The sequence below is a fragment of the Carcharodon carcharias genome, chromosome 23, assembly GCF_017639515.1.
Source record: "Carcharodon carcharias isolate sCarCar2 chromosome 23, sCarCar2.pri, whole genome shotgun sequence".
NCBI lineage: Eukaryota > Metazoa > Chordata > Chondrichthyes > Lamniformes > Lamnidae > Carcharodon > Carcharodon carcharias.
Genome location: NC_054489.1, coordinates 13,989,415 through 14,008,532, shown reverse-complemented (window position 1 = coordinate 14,008,532; position 19,118 = coordinate 13,989,415). Strand labels below are relative to the sequence as shown.

Sequence of the window (19,118 nt, the reverse complement as noted above, 5' to 3'; positions counted from 1 at the left end):
GGCTGCTCCCCGCCAAAAAGCTGGAGGCTTCAAGCCCCGCCCACAGGCAGCCCACCAATCAGAGCGAGTGTGGGCGGGGTAGGCGGGGAAATGCAACAGCAAAAGGCTGGCGCCGGAGCCAATCAGATTGGCCGCTGGGCAGTGGCGCCAAAACCTGAAGGTGCATTTTCGCGGGAGTCAAAGTCTCACCGGCACCGGGACAGGGACAGAGACAGAGACACCGGCACCTCATCAGCCACACTCCCCGGTGAGAGACGAGCGAGTGCCGGACCCCGAGCTCTGTTTTGATCCGTCACGTTTTAATCAGAGATTTTAATCAGACTCGTTCTTCTCCACTGGAGCAATATTAATTTTTAAAAATGTGGGTTTGTATTTCACCCTCTGCTTCACTCCGTTCCAACTTTAACTTTGTCTTTCTGCTTCCTGCAAACTTTGTGTTTTAATTTTTTTTCTCTCTCTGTCTTTGCTCTAACCCAGATCTGGGTTTTAATTCTCTCTCTCTCTCTCTCTGCAGGATTTTTCTCTCTGTGTTTGCTCTGACGGGGTTTAATTTTCTCTCTGCTTCCTGTCTCTCCTTTTCTGGGTTTATTTCCCCCCTCTTCTCTCTCTGCCTCTGCTCTAACCCAGTTCTGGGTTTTAATGGTCTCTCTCCCTCCCTCCCTCTCTATTTACTGTCCCTCAGCCCCGACACCATGTGGAAGAGCCGCTCACAAACCACCATCGACTTCCCGAAGAAGAAGTTCCATCGGTGCCGCGCGGAGAGTCAGAAGACGAGTCAAGAATCGCCGCCGACAGAGAGAAACCTGCCCCTCAGCCCCCGCAAACGCCTGGGTAATGTTGCGTTTTAAAGGATTTGGCAGCTGACATTAAGCTTCCCTTTTTTTATGTATATATATATATATATATAACTCGCAAAAGCGCCGACGGCAACTTGTGCTGTTGGCATCGTGAAAGACCCCCCCCCCCCCCCCACCTTATCTGATCTGCAGGCCGGACACTTTATTTTTTAAATAGTATTAATCCTGTAGTTTTGAATATCTGGTTCCCACATTTGGCCCCTGAACGCCTCGCTGCCGAATGGCATTGAGCGCTGTTGATTTTTTTTTTTTTTAAAGTGAGTGCTGCTAACCCTAAAAAAAAAATGGGAGCGAAAAGAGTTCATTGAGCCGACCTATCAACCCCTACCCCAATCCTTCCAAACCCTGGAAATTCGCCCCCCAACCGCCCGCCCCCCCCCCCCCACCCCACTCCACTTGGCCACAGTCCTAAATGATGCCCCCTCGATGGCTGCAAAGGAACTCCCGCCCTTGAGAAATGTTCTTAAAAAAAAGAAAAGTTACCCTAAACATTACTAAATTGCGACTGCAGCCTTCCATCATCGCCGAATCAGGCGAGGGAGAAGTTTTTAAATGTATTCTTGGGATGTGAACACCGCCGGCAAGACCAGCGTTTGTTTGTCGCCCGTCCCTAATTGCCCTCGAGAAGGTGGGGGTGGTGAACCATCTTTTGAATTGCTGCCGCCCATGTGGTGTAAGTAGACCCTGTGGTTTTATTCTTCCACAGCATGTGGGTGTCACTGGCAAAGCTGACATTTGTTGTTGCCCATCCTTAATTGCCCTTGAACCGAGTGGTTTGCTGGGCCGTTTCCCAGGGCAGTTAAGAGTCAGACACATTACATGTAGGCCAGACCAGGTAAGAACGGTGCATTTCTTTCCCCTGAAGGGCATATGCGAACCACAACCATCGATGCAATTTAATGGTCACCATTACTGAGACTAGCCTTCAAGTCCAGATTTTTTTTTTATTAATTGAATTTAAATTCCACCTGCTGCCCTGGTGAGATTTGGTGAACCCTTTGTCCCCAGAGAGTTAGCCCGAGTCTCTGAATTACTTGTCCAGTGATATTGCCACACTATGCCACGATCCAGCCCTTTTTTTTTCTGTAACTGTTTGACGCAACTAAGTGACTCATGGACTGGAGGCCTGGTTTACAGTGAAAGCCCTGCAGACCCCACTGAGATGTTGCTTTGTAACAGTGTGACTTTAAACTTTCTAGGCGTTGAGAACCTGTGTAACGTGCCCCAGCCTCTGCAGTGCTCACCAACAAAACGCAAGAAGGAAAATCAGCCCATCATTCGATCATCCCCCCGAGGCCGGAAATTGGAATTTGGTGAGAATCTGTTAAACCAGGCAGCATGTTCCCCAGAAAAGCATGAACCACTTGCTGCCAGTAACTCACCAGAGCGAACAGCAGGTTCTCTCAGCAAGGGGGACGAGACGCCATGTTCAGAAAGCTTCCTTCGAGCACTGAAATCTCCTGATGTGAGGAATTTAAAACAGCAAGGTATATTCAATGTTTCGTGTAAAATTGATGCTGATTCCTTGACTTTTTTATTCATTCATGGGATGTGGGTGTCGCTGGCTAGGCCAGCATTTATTGTCCTTGTTCAGAGGGCATTTTAAGAGTCCACAACAATACAACGTCGCTGTTGGCCTGGAGTCCCATGTAGGCCAGACTAGTTGAGGACAGCAAATTTCCTTCCCTCAAGGACATTAGTGAACCAGATGGGTTTTTACAACAATCGGCAATGATTTCATTTAATTCCAGATATTTTGCTGAATTCAAATTCACCATCTGCTGTGGTGGGATTTGAACCTGGGTCCCCAGAGCATTACCCTGGGTCTCTGGAATGCTAGAACACTAATACCACTATGCCATCACAGCCCCTAGACTGCAATGTTGTGTATAATTTTCTAGTTTGTTTGATTAAGCATGGCTCGCTGATCACCAAGCTGTTGAAACAGCTCCTCCAACAGTGCAGTACTCCCTCAGTACTGCACTGGAGTGTCAGCCTGGCTTTGTATGCAAATCTGTGGAGTGGGCTTGAACCCACAGTTCTCTGATTTTACTGGTAAGAGAGTGAAGAAGTCTTATATTTGTGTTCTCGGGTGGTCTCTCTTCACAGAATTAACCAGGTTTGACTCTCTCTTTAATACTTAGGAGCAGGCCATTCGGCCCTTCGAGCCTGCTCCGCCATTCATTGTCATGGCTGATCATCCAACTCAATAGCCTGCTCAAGCTTTCTCCCCATATCCTTTGATCCCTTTTGCCCCAAGAGCTACATCTAACTCCTTCTTGAAAACATACAATGTTTTGGCCTCAACCACTTTCTGTGGTAGCGAATTCCACAGGCTCACCACTCTGTGTGAAGAAATTTCTCCTCATCTCAATCCTAAATGGTCTACCCTGTATCCTCAGACTGTGACCCTGGCTCTGTACTCCCCCCACCATCAGGAACATCCTTTCTGCATCTACTCTGTCTAGTCCTGTTGGAATTTTATAGGTTTCTATGAGATCCCCCCTCATTCTTCTGAACTCCAGCAAATATAATCCTAATCGACTCAATTACTCCTCCTATGTCAGTCCCGCCATCCCAGCAATCAGTCTGGTAGACCTTCGCTGCTCTCCCTCTATAGCAAGAACATCCTTCCTCAGATAAGGAGACCATAACTGCACACAATATTCCAGGTGTGGTCTCACCAAGGCCCTGTACAATTGCAGCAAGGCATTCCTGCTCCTGTACTTGAATCCTCTCGTTATGAAGGCCAACATACCATTTGCCTCCTTTACCACGTGCATGCTTACCTTCAGTGACTGGTGATTGGATGTTTTCAAAGTAGTGTGTGGGCTGTATGGGATTACTGCTAATTTGTCTTTTTCAATGCTAGTTGCAGTGCGAAGTGATTGAAGAATCTAATTATTATAATATTTCCCCATTGCTTTCCTATTTCTGTCCCCTGCCTCCTGCATTATTAATTCTATAATTGAAATCTAAAATATGTAGCCACTAATTTGATGAAATATGCATGTGAGTTTCGTGTGATTCCCACTTACTTTGACTTTGCTAAATTTTGTCAACTTCAGTAAATTTTCAAATGGATAACTGAGTCAGCAGGCCATGACAAACTTTACTACTTAAAATGGTCATTGAAAGAAACTGTAGTTGTGATCTGCCTTCAGGCACAAGAATGCGAAACACCTTTTGGTCATTTTAGCTGTCCCTCTTGTACAGCACTCACGTGATTCAGTGCAGAGCCATGGAATTCCGGCAATTCATCACTTTTTTGATTTATTGTTTCAGGTACGTGTTATCAACAGATCAAGCAGGTATTGAACACCACCATCCCAGAGCGCCTTCTAGCACGTGAGAATGAGACTGAGGCCATCTCTCAGTTTATATTGGATCACATCTGTGAGGAAAAGCCAGGGAGTCTGTACATTTCAGGAGCACCAGGCACAGGAAAAACAGCATGTGTGGAGCGAACTATAGAGGATGTGAAGGTACTACAGCCTGAAATAAAAGCAAAGTGCCGCCGATGCTGGAAATCTGAAATTAAAAACCAAGTGCTGAAAGTACTCAGCAGGTCTGGCAGCATTTGTGGAGAGAGTTAACGTTTTGAGTTGAACGTGACTTCCTCAGAGCCAAGCAAACATTGCTTGTTTTCTCTTCCTTTTGGCCTCCGTTGGTCATTTAACATCCTTTTGAGCTGAAAGGGCGGAAGGTCTCCGACCCCTAGCTTAAACAGGGTTAGCCACGCTTACTATTTAATCTTTTGGAGCCCCTTTTTTTTTTGTGTTGGGAATTGGTTAAAATATGCCAGAATTCCTCCCCTGGAACAGCATCCATAGACATGCTGGGAAGTGACCAAGGACCAACATTGCTTTAACTCGTTTCACCAATGCCTCATCCTCATTTGTTACCTCAATGGAACAGTACCTGATGTCCCCTACAACTGACCAACTATCCTATAGACCAGAATCGCCCTCCTCGGTTGCTTAGCTGCATTCCTTGGAGCCTCGTGGGCATGTGTTGGGTACAAATTAATGCTTGCCAACAATTTGCAAATACCCCAGACTTCTAAAACTGATGTAGGCGTTTGTAGTTCAAGGTTTATGAAGCAATTGTGCAAAGAACAGGCCTCTCTAAGCCTCAAGACCCACAAAATTGAAATGGCGAACTAGCACGTCATACATTAAGTTTAAAGAAAAGAACTGGTCGTAGATTGAACAGCCCAAGCTTTACAGGTTTTCTGTTTAATTTTTTTTTTTTAAAAATTCATTCATGGGATGTGGGCATCTCTGGCCAGCATTTATTGCCCGTCCCTAATTGAGCTTGAGAAAGTGGTGGTGAGCCGCCTTCTTGAAACGCTGCAGTCCATGTCTGACACCTGTGGAACTGTATGTTGGGAGGAGGCAATGCCTTCAGAATAGGAGAAGATGGAAAAGAAAGCTGTTTGTATTTGAGCTTGGAGCAAGTTTAGTTTTGTTGAGTATAGGTGACCAGTTGACCCATTTTGATTCTTAATTGTTGCCATTAATTTCAATGGGGTTCATACAGTTATGTGTCTTCATGTTGTGAACTGTGACGTTGTCCCTGTAACTCGCACTGTATTTACTGCATAGCACCAGGCCATTCAGACCAGCAGGTCCACGCCGGTTTATATGCACCACTTGGCCTCCTCCGATTCTTCCTCGTCTAACCCATAAACATATCCTTCAATCCGTTTCTCCCTTGTGTTGATCTAGCTTTGCTTTAAATACATTTATGCTGTAGGCTGTAATATCGTGTTCCACTTTGAGTGCAGAATGTTCTCCCAAAATTCCCTACTGGATTTATTACTGATGACCTTATATTTATGACCTACAAACATACAAAATAGGAGCAGAAGACCATTCGGCCCCTTGAGCCTGCTTCGCCATTCAATAAGATCATGGCTGATCTGTTTGTGTTTCGAGTTCCACATTCTCATCCACCCCAATAACCTTTGATTCCCTTACCTAACAAGAATCTGTCTACCTCAGCCTTAAAAATATTTGGTGACCCTCCACCACCTACTGAGGCAGAGTTCCAAAGTTGCACAACCCTCAATAGAAAACATTTCTCCTCATCTCTGCCCTACAAGGGCAACCCCTAATTTTTAAACAGTGCCCCCTAGGCCTGGACACTCTCACAAGAGGAAACATCCTTTCCACGTCCACCTTGTCAAGACTGTTCATGATCTTTATATACTTAACTCAATTCACTCTTCTAAACTCCAGAGGAAACAAAGCCCAGCCTGTCCAACCTATCCTCATAATACGACCCACTCATTCCAGGTATCAATCCAGCAAATCTCCTTTGAACCGCCTTCAATATTTACATCTTTTCTTAAATAAGGAGACCAACACTGCACACAGTATTTGAAGTGTGGTCTCACCAATGCCCTGTATAACTGAAGTATAACATCCTTACTTTTTATGTTCAGTTCCTCTCGTAATAAAGTATAGCATCCATTAGCCTTCTTGCTGTACCTGTATACTAACTTTTTGTGACTCATGTACGAGAACACCCTCTGCATGTCTGAATTCTGCAGTTCTCCATTTATGTAATACTCTGCTTTTTTTATTCTTCCTGCCATAGTGAACAACTTCGCATTTTCCCACGTTATACTCCCATCTGCCAGATTTTTGCCCACGCACTCATCTATATCCGTTTGCAAACTTCTTGTATCTTCTTCACTCCATACTTTCCTACCTATCTTTGTGTCGTCTGCAAATTTAGCCACCATGCCCTTGCTCCCCTCATCTAAGGCATTGATGTAAATTGTAAAAAGTTGAGGCCCCAGCACAGACCCCTGCAGGACTCCACTAGTCACACTCTGCCAATCAGACAAAGACCCATTAATGCAGACTGTTTTCTGCCAGCCAGCCAATCCCTAACCAGGCTAATATGTTACCCCCTACATGAGCTTTATTTTCCACCGTAACCTTTGATGTGGCACCTTATCAAATATCTTCTGGAAATCCAAGTACAGCACATCTACAGGCTCCCCTTTATCATCAGTACATGTTACTCCTTCAAAGAATTCTAATGAATTGGTTAAACACAATTTCCCTTTCATAAAACCATGCTGACTCTTCCCGTTTACCTTGTACTTTTCCAAGTGCCCAGCTATAACCTCTTTAATGACCGACTCCAGCACCTTCCCCATGACAGATATCAAGCTAACTGGCTGATAGTTTCCTGTTTCTGCCTCCCTCCCTTCTTGAATAGAGGGGGTTAGTTTGTTACTTTTCAATCTGATGGAACCTTTCCAGAATCTAGGGAGGTTTTGGAAAATTAAAACCAATGCATCTTCTAGCTCATTAGCCACCTCCTTTAAAGACCCTAGAATGCAGTCCATCTGGACCCGGAGACTTGTCAGTCTGCAGCTCCATCAGTTTGCTCAGTACCGCTTCCCTAGTGACTGTAATTTCACCAAGTTCCTCTCCCCGCCATCTCCTGATTTACAGCTATTGCTGGAATTTTTTTAATATTCTCTATAGTGAAGACAGAAGCAAAATATTTGTTCATTTCATCAGCCATATCCTTGTTGTTTACTATTAACTCCTCATTCTCACTCACTTGAGGACCACAACTCACTTTATCTACTCTTTTCCTGATTAAATAACTCAAAACTCATGCTATGTGTTTTTACGTTTTTAGCTAGCTTCCTCTCAGTCTGATTTCTTTCTCCTGATTAACCTTTTAGCCATTCTCTGTTGTTCTTTATATTCTGATCAATCATATGATCTGCCATTCATCTTTGCGCAGTTATATGCTTTTTCCTTACTTCTGATGTTTTTCCCTAACTTCTTTAGTTAACCATGGATAGTGGGTCCTCCCTTTAGAAAATTTCTTTGTAGCTGGAATATACTTATTCTGAAATATCCCCTTAAATGTCTGCCACTGCTTCTCTATTGATCTGTCCCCTAGCCTAGTAACCAGGAGCTACCACATGCTGCAGCCTTGACACATCACCACCTGTCTTACCATCCTTAATGTGTTTTAGGTAATTACTTAGTTATATTATTCACTTAGTTATGTCGCTTTTTTATATATTTTATTAACTTACCGCCAATTTGTATACTATTTTACAGCTTAGGAATAGAATAGACCTTAGCCACTTACCAGATACTCACCAGACAGCTCCTTTTCGCTGTAGTAGAGCGAGAACCAATTCCTACAGGGTGAGGAAGATAGAAAAAGGAAACAAACACATCATCATCACCCCCCCCCCCCCCCCCCCCCCCCCTCACCGAACTCCCCCTCTCACCAAACTCCAAGCCTGCGCTCAGTTTACTCAGCTGCACTCTGTTTGCCTCTCATCCTGGTTGCCCCTCCCCACCTTAACATCTGGTTAACAGCCCACCCACCACCAGAAGCCTTCTCAAAAAGGGAGAAAGTGGCAGGGGACGAAGGAAGGAGAAAACTTTGCATAATTTTCAATGCTCTCATTTTGAACTTGTATTACAGAGGAAACTTGGGGGCACAGTAATCATTTCCATTAACTGTATGTCACTGAGGAACTCGCAGGCCATTTTTTGTTCCATCGTGGACCATCTGTTTGGAAAAGGGAAACTCAAATGCGTAAGAAAAGATTTTCCAAAGAAACTGGAAAAAAAACTCACCAGCACGGGCCCAATGGTGTAAGTGTCTCCTAAAGTCATCTGTTTTGTGGCAGAACGGTGGCAGCATTTCTATATGGAGAGGCTTAGGGAAGCATTTTTAATTGAGTTTTGGAAAGGTAGTTTGGGAGAAACTGTTTCTACTAACTCTGGTTGGTAACCAGAGATATGGATTAAAGGTCAGAGGTGAGAAAATTATTATTTTTTTTAATGCATCAAGTTATAATGTGGAATGCACTGTTTGAAAAGGTGGTGGAAGCAGATTCAATGGTAACTTTCAAAAGGGAACTGGATCTGGGAGTGAGCGTTTGGGATTAATTGGTACCTCATTCAGAAAGCCGGCATAGGCATAACAGGCCAAATGGCTACCTTATGTACTGTACGATTGTGTGGCACTGTTGATGCTTTATTGATGGGTAGTGGTGGGAAGTAATATGCCCATATTTGTAATAGGAATATGGACTAATTGATTTACTTGTTGATCCTTGCAGTTAAATGCTTTGATAAGTTACTGTAAGGAGCAAACCATCAAGTATGTACTTGAAAAGAAATGGATATGAAAATTGCACACCTTAACTATGACAGTCACTAATATATGCAATAGAGAATATGGGAGAAACTTCTTTATCCAAAGAATTGGTTAGAATATAAAATTTGCTACCACTAGAAATAGGTGAAGCCAATAGCATAGATAACATTTAAAGGGAAGCTCAATAAGTATATGAGGCAGAAAGGAATAGAATGATACAGGTAGTGGGGTAGGATAAGGCTCGTGTGAAATAAACACCAGAGTAGACCAGTTGGGGTGAATGGTCTGTTTTGTGTTGTGTGTTCTGTGCAGTAAGCGGGCAAGTTAACTTGTGGGAACAGGGCTGATTTCAAAACTGACTTTGCAGAATTTAAATGAAACGTTGGCTCTCGGAGCAGGCTTAGTGTATTTGAGTATAGAGCAGGTGAGAAAAGAAAGCAGGTGGGAGAGATGGGTTTCAGTGTAGTGGTTTAATTCGTGGCACCTCATGGGACGAGTGAAACTTTTTAACAGTCACTGTTGATTCTAAGGAAACTGTCATTTATTCACAGCCTGTTGATACTGGATGAGATGGATCAGCTGGGCAGTAAGGCTCAGGATGTCCTCTACAGGCTATTTGAGTGGCCATGGCTCAACAACTCGAGGCTTGTGCTAATTGGTAAGAGTTGGCAAAGTACCTTGCTGTCTCCTGTTTTTTTTTTGTTCATGGGATGTGGGCATCACTAGACCAGCATTTATTGCCCATCCCTAACTGCCCTTGTTCAGAGGGCATTTAAGAGTCAACCACATTGCTGTGGGGTCTGGAGTCACAAAATCACTCGCTTATCAATGGCCTCACCAAGTCTGACTGGTTTCTTGCTCAAGGATAACACACAGCAAAGCTGTGCTGTGACCCAGAGCCTACACACTGTGGACCATTGTCAAGTGGGATCAGGTACCCCTCCACAGAGACAGTGAGGTGGGAACTAATCCATTTTAAATAATTCTTTTAATACGCCTTGCAAGGAAGGGTGCTTCCTACTCTCATTACCTTGACTTTGTTCCCCAAACTTCAGCAAGATATGGGAACAGCAATCCCTCCATCTCGGTCAGTAACTCACCGAGACAGGATGTGAATGGCATAGCAAACCTTCTAAGGGCCACCAATACCTGTGGACATCTTATCTGTACAAACCTACATCCTCCCGTGCTCTGATGGTCGGACCCTGTGCTGAAATGATAGCAGTTGGTGCGGTTTAATGTTGATTTACAGCCCACTTTTGACCTGCAGTTTATTAGGTGGAGGGTTAAGCTTTTCTGAGAGCCATGTTATGTGTTTGGTCTTTGTCTTCCATCACCATGACTGAGTGACCCGCTGTAAAATCTGTCAATAAATACTCATCGCTAAATGAGAAGTGTATGTTCCTAGTGATCCATCTTGACCAAATTAGATTGAAGTTATAAAAATTGGCATGTGGTGAGCTACAGCTTGAGCTTGGCTTTGTGACGGTGCACTATTACCTGACCATGTAAATGTTGATGCATTAATCTGGAACGTTTACTACACTAACACAGAGGTAAAGCACTCTGAATGCTAGAAATCTTGCTGATGATCAGCATTTTTGGCAACATCTGGAAGGAGAAATAGAGTTAATGGTTAATGGTAAATTGATTACAATTTAGTCTAGTTGGAAAAGATTTAATATTGAAACCAAATAATTCTGATGTGTGAATGAAGAGAGGTGGTGACGTAGTGGTATTGTCATTGGACAGGGTAATGCTCTGGGGACCTGGGTTCAAATCCCACCACAGCAGATGGTGAAATTTGAATTCAGTAAAAAAAAAATCTGGAATTAAAGGTCTGATGGACCATGAAATTATTGGCGACTGTTGTAAAAACCTATCTGGTTCACCAATGTCCCTTATTTGGCCTACATGTGAACCTGGTATGATTGACTCTTAAAATGCCCTCTGAACAAGGGCAATTAGGAATGGGTAATAAACTCATGAATGAATTTAATAAAAAAAAACTGAAACTAGATGTGTAAGTCTAGTGATCGGACTCGCATAGAAATAGATCAGAATAGGCAGATGACCAAAGTCCTTTTGAGCTGAATTGGTCTAAATTGTGAATTCTCTTGCCAGGAATTGCAAACGCGTTGGATCTGACAGACAGGATCCTGCCCCGACTTCAAGCCCGGCCCAAGTGTAAACCTCAGCTCCTGAATTTTGCTCCTTACACCAGGGAGCAGATTGTGGCCATTGTACAGGACAGACAGAATCAGGTACAAAGCCAGTGTCTGTTGGACAGCTTTCTCTTTTGAATTTGTCTCATTACTTTAAATATCAGAGCATGCACACATACAGCTATAACAACATGGGCACAGGTCTTTGAGAGTTCACAGTTCAGTTTGTGTGCTCAGATCCATCACGATTGTATTAGAAGTTCACCCAAAACTGTGACTCTTGTTTTTAATTAGGTTTCTGGGGAGAAGGTCTTGGATCCTGTTGCCATTCAGTTCTGTGCTTGCAAAGTTTCGTCAGTGTCTGGAGATGCTCGCAAAGCCTTGGACATGTGCAGGTAGGAAATGCAGATCATTTTAGTTATGCGTTCTTAATCCAAAGTGGATGAGGAGAGTGGAATGGTTCTCTAATCAATCCTAAAAGCAAGCATCAAAATTAGTCAAAAATGAGTTGTTAGGGGTCGGGGAGGAGGACAAGGGGCTTTGAAGGCTGGTGCAGATTATGCTACTTTTGGTAACGCGTTGGTGCTCTTTTCAGTTTAGAACGTAAGAAATTGGAGCAGGAGTAGACCTGCTCCACCATTCAATAAGATCATTGCTGATCTTCTGCTTTGACTCCACTTTCCCACCCGTTCCTCATATCCCTTGGTTCCCTGAGAGACCAAAAATCTTGTCATTCCCAGCCGTAAATATATTCAACAACGGAGCATCCATGACCCCCTGGGATAGAGAATTCCAAAGGTTCACAATCCTTTGAGTGAAGAAATGTCCCTTTATCTCAGTTCAGAATGTTCGGCCCCTAATACTGAGACTGTGCCAGCGCTTCCTAGGTTCCCCAGTCAGGGGAAGCAACCCCTGTGTCGACCTTTGTAACTCCCCTTCAGAATCTTGTATGTTTCACAAGATACAAAAGTAAGTGGAGGCAAAGATACAGAATGGACTTCTAAAATGAAAGGTATTTTGGCGTGCCCTGAGTACCTTAATATCCTGTGGCTAACTGGCCATGTATTGTAATAAAAGTAAATTGGGCAAGAGAAGTTTGATTTCTTTTTATATATGGGGTTTTATAAATACACTTTTTTTTACTTGAAAGTTCATCATTGATTGCTAATGATCTTAATCCATTCTATTGACAATACTTGCAGGCGTGCTGTGGAGATTGTGGAGTCAAATGTTCGGAGCCAGACTGCAGCAAAGCCAGTGCTGGAACGTAAGTTGAGTTTAAAAGGTAGAACAGGTAAAGCTGGCAAACTTGCAGTTTAATCATAGAATGATTACACCGCAGCAAGGAGGCCATTTGGCCTGTCCTGTCTATGCCAGCTCTCTGCAAGAGCAATTCACCTTTTATGTCAACCTCCTGCCTTTTCCCCGTGGCCCTGCATATTTTTTCTTTTCAGATAATGATCCAATCCTCTTTTGAAAGCCGCAATTCAATCTGCCTTCATCGCACTCGGGCAGTGCGTTCCAGATCCTAACCACTCGATGTATTAAAAAAAAAGTTTCTCCGCATGTTGCTGTTATTACTTTTGCCAAACACTTTAAATCGCTGTCATTTGGTTCTCGATCCTTCCACCAAAGTGACTTTGAGCCCCTCTATCAAAAAGCGGCTTCGGCAAATTTTAAACTCTCTTCCTGCTGACAGCGCCAGACTATTCTGTGCTTTTGTGGCTTGGCCGTTCTGGGTTTCCGCTTGGGGTGCCATGGTTCTAGAAAATAATTACAGTGGGCACTGTTTTACCCCGGTGGTTTTGGGGAGGGAGTCGCTCAGCCACAAGTCCGTGTTGCCCTGCAAGATTATTTTCCTCATGTGTCCCATCCAATTTCCTTTTGAAATCATTCGAATCACGTCTGTGCTTCAACCGTCCTTGTAGGCGGCAAGTACCAGGTCGTTACCACCCTCTTCCTCACGTTAACTCCCCCACATCTTTTCCCAAAACCTTGAATCTGTGTCCTCTAGTCCTTGTTCCTCATCTAATAAGAAACATTGTAGTTAAAATCCCTCATCCCTGCAATCATTTTGGTAAATCCCTTTCGCGCTGTTTTAAGGACCCTTGTGTCCTTTCCAAAGTGTGATAAAAGAACCCAATGCAGTGCTCCCGTTGTGACCGAGCTGGCATAGAGTGGTGGAATGAGCCTAACTGGATTGTTCTACAAAGAGCTGGTATATACTCGATGGGATGACTGACCTCCTGTGCCATACTGACTCTATGGCTCCTCCATCTTACTATCACTTACTTCCAGCTGACACTCGCATGGAAAGGGGTAGTTTATGTTCTACCCCTCCCTTCCGAGGCCTGTGGGGAATGAAGCCATCTAAACAGGGAGGTGCCAGCGCTAATATCTGTTTTTTTCTAATTCATTCATGGGATGTGGGCTTCGCTGGCTGGGCTTGTATTTATTGCTCGTTCCTAGTTTCCCTTGGCAGCTGAGTGACTTACTAGGCCATTTCAGAGGGTATTTGTCAGCCACATTGCTGTGGATCTGGAGTCACTTGTAGGCCAGACCAGATAAGGACGACAGATTTCCTTCCCTAAAGGACATTAGAGAACCAGATGAGTTTTTTTACAACAATCGACAATGGTTTCGTGGTTATCGTTAGACTTTTAATTCCAGATTTTTATTGGGATTTGAACCCGGGCCCCCCAGAACATTACCCTGGGTCTCTAGATCACTAGTCCAGCGACAATACCACTAAGCCATTGCCTCTGTCTTAGCCAAATGCAGCCAGGGAGAAGTGAAGATTCTACCAATGTCATGGTAACCCTAGTGAGGGGAGCAGAAAATTTGCCCGGCTCCAAATTTGAGATTGATATTCATTCTCCCTCCCACGTTTCTGTGGCTTTCTGGTGGGGCCATAGTCAGGAGAAGCTGCAGTATCCCTCAGACCTTTAATAACCCCAGGTCCGGGTGTTAATTAGGCAGGTGAGATGTTTTCCTTGCGACTAATTACTGATGAAGACAGGAAATGCCCACTTCAGAAGAGCTGCCCATTGCTTAATGTAGAGTGCCAAAATGTTGAACGTTAACTATGAAGTATTCTGATATCCTGACCTTTGCTTCAATAAGATCATGGCTGATCTTCTTGTGTTTCGAATTCCACATTCCCATCTCCCCCCATTAACCTTCGATTCCCTTTCCTAACACGAATCTATCTACCTCTGTCTTAAAGATATTCAATGACCCGGCTGCCGCTACCTTCTGAGGCAGAGAGTTCCAAAGTTGCACAACCCTCAGAAAAATAATCCCCTCATCTCTGTCCTAAAAGGGCGAACCCTAATTTTAAAACAGTGCCCCCTAGTTCTGGCTGAGCCCATGATCTTATTGAATGGCGGAGCAGGCTCAAGTGGCCGAATGGTCTACTCCTGCTCCTATTTCCTAGGTTAATAGAAAACATTTCATTTCAGCCACACTGGAGTCAGCTACAGCACAGATAGATACAGTGTAATGCTTCCCCGTTTTACTCAGTCCTCCAAATAGTGATTTCCCGCATGTTTGGTACAAGCCAAAGGGGGCTGATCACAGTTGGAATGGATTTTGCTTTAGTTGATGCAATGATTGATTTCTGCTCAGTGTTTGAAGTGGACTGTGAGTTTCGATGCCTCCATTCTTTGAATTATTTCTCTGTTTTGAAGCTGAATCACCAGTGAAGGCTGCTCAGTCCCCAGGCCTAAAGAAGGTGGGATTGCTGCACATATCCCAGGTCATTTCCGAAGTGTATGGTGACCGGATGAAATCCAGCTCCAGGTCTGATGAGTGCTTTCCTCTACAGCAGAAGCTGCTGGTCTGCTCACTGCTTCTCCTGACCAGGCAGTCAAAGGTGAAGGAGGTCATGCTTGGGAAGGTAAACAGAACCACATTTGCCGGAATGTTTTTTTTTTTATTATGTAACTATAGTGGAAGTTTGCAGATCAATGGAGCTTTTCTCATCTGAAAGACAGGCTGAAAAACCAAACTGAGGGCCTGTTTGTGTTCTCAAGTGGACTATTTTGAAGAATAACAGGAGAGTTCTCCTGGTGAATGTTTATCCCTTGAAAAATCATCTTCCTTCAGGTGCTGTGCCCTAAGAGGGCATTGGTGACCATGGACTTTTATTGGATTGGTCCATGATTATACTTAACAAAGTGCTGCAGTGGTTTAACTAATGCCTTCTGCAGTATGGCTGACCAAGAAGCTCTCCACTCTTAAGGCTTGCCATCAGGCATAATGGAAGGATTTACAGGCTGATCAACCTGTTTGGCCATCTTATGAACACACCTTCCGTGGGCATCAAGTCCTGAAGTGGGACTTGGGCCCAGAGGTAGGGACACTACCCACTGCTACCCACAAAACCTCCTTCCCTTGATAATCTGTTTGTTTTTTTTAAAAAAAAGTGACATTTATTTGGTTATGATTTGCTATTTTGTGGGAGCTTGCTGTCCTCAAATTGGATGCCACATTTCCTGTAGTGACTACAGTGACTACACTTTCAAAGTACTTCACTGGCTGTGAAACACTTTGGGATATGCTGATGTTATGAGAGGCTCTGCCTCTGTTCAGTATTTTGGCCGTGTGTGTGTGTGGTGTGGTTTTGTAACTTGGAATAATTGATGTGCTGAGGCTTGTCATGGAATTGTTGTTTTAGTAAAACGCAATGAGGCCATTCAGCCCGTCACATGTACGCCAGCAATTTCAAAGAGCAATCCAGTTAGTCCCACCCTTGCTCTTTCCCCACATCCCTGCAATGTTATCATCTCCAGGTGTATATCCAATTCCCTTTTGACTGTTACTATCGAATCTGTTTCTCTATCCGTCCAAATCCTAAACACTCACTGCGTTTTTAAAAAAAAACTTCTCCCTCATTGCCTCAGGTCCTTTCTGCCAGCCACCTTTTTAAGTTTGTGCCCTCTTCTTATTAATCCTTCAGTCATTGGGAAAACTATTTATCTTAATTTACTCTATCTGAACCGTTCATGATTTTTTAAATGCTTTTGTGGATTTTATTTTAAAACGCTTGTCTTTTATAGGAGCACACTTGGTGTGCACTGTGTATAAGGAGGGTATTTACCAGGTTCTGTATTTCAGCTCCACGACACGTACAGTAAAGTTTGCAGGAAGCATCAGATGTCTGCCGTGGATCAGTCAGAATGTTTGTCACTCTGCAGCCTCCTGGAATCCAGGGGAATTGTGTTGCTCAAGCGATCGAAAGAAGCTCGACTCACAAAGGTAAGACTGAGCTTTAATTGAATTTATGGGTGATTTTAACCAGCATTGATCTGTAGCCTGTTAAATTAGTGATGTATAATGGACACTCCTCAGCTGTCGAAATTCCCAGGTTCAGGAATTTGCTCCCTAAACCCCTCCTTTTTAAGGCATCGCTTTAAAAACCTCTGACCAAGCTTTTGGTCGTCTGCCCTATCTTGCAGCTCGGTGTTAAATTTTGTTCACGCTCCTGTGAAAAGTTTTGGGACGTTTTAATGATACTTGATTAACGATCAGGCATCTGGTATTTAAACGTATGTTTAGGTATTGCTACTGAATCATGTGTACTTCTACCATTGGTTCTGGCTTTGCCCCCATATTTACACCTACAGCATTACTCACTGTGCCTTAACTTTCCATCTGCTTAACCATGGGAGATCCACCATAACGATTCAACCCCCTGACACTGCACTGCTGCAGGTTTTCTTAAGATATCAGGAAGTTTTAACACAGGCAAGCGGTGCTGGAACAGAACTGCTGGTCAGTGTAGAGGTGGTGAAATGCTCTGTTTGCCTGTGCCCAAGAAAACCGCTCCTACGGTGCTGCGCCTGGGTGCGCTGTGTCAACAGAAGCATTACCACTGCCCCATTTATTTCCCAGTTCTGCTGCCAAACTTGGAACTGCTGCTGTAGTGTAGCCGCCTTTATTATTGCAGCACAAGCATGGGTACTGCAATCCTGTGGTTTGCCTGTGTTCCTGCCTTTATGCGAGTTTGCCTGTGCTTGCTTAATGCTGGCTGGCTCTTGGAGGTGAGCCTGAACCAAGGGCTCCTGCTGCAATCCACAGCTCCTCTCTGCTCTGAACGGACGATACTGGGAGCTAGCTTGGATTACAGAGCGAAGAAACTGGCTGTTCGGTGCAGGGTGAGCCTCTTATCGTCTTGTCTAATTCCCCCACCCCTCTCCTCCCCCTCCACCAATTTTATACAGTCTGCAGTTGACTGCTCGGCTGCTGTGATGGCTGGTTGAATGTCTGGGTGTGGGGGCACGTTCTGGTTTTCTTATGCTTGAGGTTCTATATAAACATCAGATGTTGCTGACAGTTTGGAACCTGGGAGTCTTTCTTTCAGTTCAGCTGAACTGAAGGTATCAAGCAGGAGACTGATCTCTGTATCAGCTGCAACACCCAATCAGTTTTGTATCCACAATTTATGCTGACCTGATGCCTTGGGACAAGTGTCCCCTATTCCTATTGGGCTAACATGTCGGATCTTCTGAGGTCTGGAGCCTTATTTCGTGTTAACTTACAGAATGGATGGTAATCATTGCTAAGGGTGGGCTGTAAATTTTTTTTAAAAAATGACAGGGGTGATGTGTGAAACTGATCTTTTGAACAAGTGGGCACTTGTTCTAAATCTTGTCCTACTCTTTTCCTCCTCAGGTAGCCCTGAAAATTGAGGAGAAGGATGTTGAACATGCTCTTCATGACAAAGCGTTGATGGGAAGCATTTTGCAAAGAGGTCTTCCTTGAGAGTGTTTAAAGTGTATACATTTTTAAAGGGGTTTTAATGATTACTATTGCCTTAACACTCCATTGACAGCCATAGCGAAACTACCTGAAATGGCGAAGTCAGGGGATAAGTTCAAGTGGAATTTTAGATCTTAAATGGGATGGTCCATTTTAAGTCACTGCTTTTCCACCAGCTTATGGTGGAGCAGCGAATGCCAGTCAAAGTATATCTTAATTAATATGGTGACACCTTGTGCAGACTTCCTTTCATCTTTGAGAAGTCTTTCTGAGATGGGTCACTCCATGACACCCCCATCACATTGGGACCCTATGTCTAATTGGAGCGCTTCTTTTAAAAAAAAATAGGAGTTATACAAGCGGCTTTACTTCTCAGTGACTTCTCCTAAATCAAGGCTTTCCAAACTCAGGGTTGCGACCCCCAGTAAGGTCAGGAGATGAAATTTTGGGTTCAGAAGCTCTGCAGCGGCAGTGACTGTCACAGAGCGCTGACTGAAGCTTAACAGCCGCGAGACCCCTTTAAATCCTTGTGTTTCTGTTTAAAATGGTGGGCGTGGCCTGAATGGCAGCTGCCCTTGGCCTGATTTCTGTGTTCCAGAAAACTAATGTACATGGCAATCTTACAACCAGAAAACTGACTGAAAAGGCAAGTTTATAAAAACATGAAGATTAAAAAGTGGTTCTCCCGCCACCCCCCCCCCCCCCCCCCCCCCCCCCCCCCCCCCCCCCACTCTCACACCAACACAGCTACCATTGAGTGATCACAACAACGTCAAAGCCTCGAATTGTGATCCCCGTGGGGGGGAGAAAGTTTGGGGAACACTGTCCTAAATGCAGGCTCGTTTGTTGCTGCAAACTGGTGAATTAGTAACGAAGTCGAGACCCGAACTAGTTTGACTTTTAAGATCCATGTGACAACTGGAGGAAGATGATCATTCTCTTCCTCTCTCTTCTCCCAGTCCCCCCCCCCCCTCCTTTGTTAGGAGGCAGTGTGGGGAGAGAACAAATGACAAACTGCTTCAGCTTTATGGATTTGATCTCCATCTACACTGAGGAGCATGAAAATAAGACCTGTCTACATGATGAGTGTTTGTTTCTGTCAGATTGTAAGATTGCCATGGACTTAGTTGTTTGCATTTGGTAAAATGCTTTAGAAACACGTTTTTCGTGTTGA

The 19,118-nt window shown here is 44.1% G+C and overlaps 1 protein-coding gene across 1 annotated transcript; it reads left to right on the top strand.

Moving 5' to 3' along the window:
* Window positions 1-216: 216 nt before the first annotated feature.
* Window positions 217-18,627, top strand: cdc6 (cell division cycle 6 homolog (S. cerevisiae)). Its single transcript, XM_041173639.1, has 12 exons — window positions 217-361; window positions 683-831; window positions 2,057-2,344; window positions 4,143-4,342; window positions 8,337-8,509; window positions 9,569-9,675; window positions 11,142-11,281; window positions 11,477-11,577; window positions 12,385-12,449; window positions 14,872-15,080; window positions 16,301-16,441; window positions 17,858-18,627. The coding sequence occupies exons 2-12, from the start codon at window positions 693-695 to the stop codon at window positions 17,945-17,947; spliced, it is 1,653 nt and encodes a 550-aa protein (XP_041029573.1). The 5' UTR covers window positions 217-361; window positions 683-692; the 3' UTR covers window positions 17,948-18,627.
* Window positions 18,628-19,118: the final 491 nt, after the last annotated feature.

Excerpts from the sequence above, each read along its gene's own strand:
- cdc6 (XM_041173639.1), top strand. The coding sequence starts at position 693 with ATGTGGAAGAGCCGCTCACAAACCACCATCGACTTCCCGAAGAAGAAG. Across the intron at positions 8,510-9,568 it reads ACCAGCACGGGCCCAATGGT|CCTGTTGATACTGGATGAGA; the intron begins GTAAGTGTCTCC and ends ATTTATTCACAG. Across the intron at positions 15,081-16,300 it reads AGGAGGTCATGCTTGGGAAG|CTCCACGACACGTACAGTAA; the intron begins GTAAACAGAACC and ends TCTGTATTTCAG.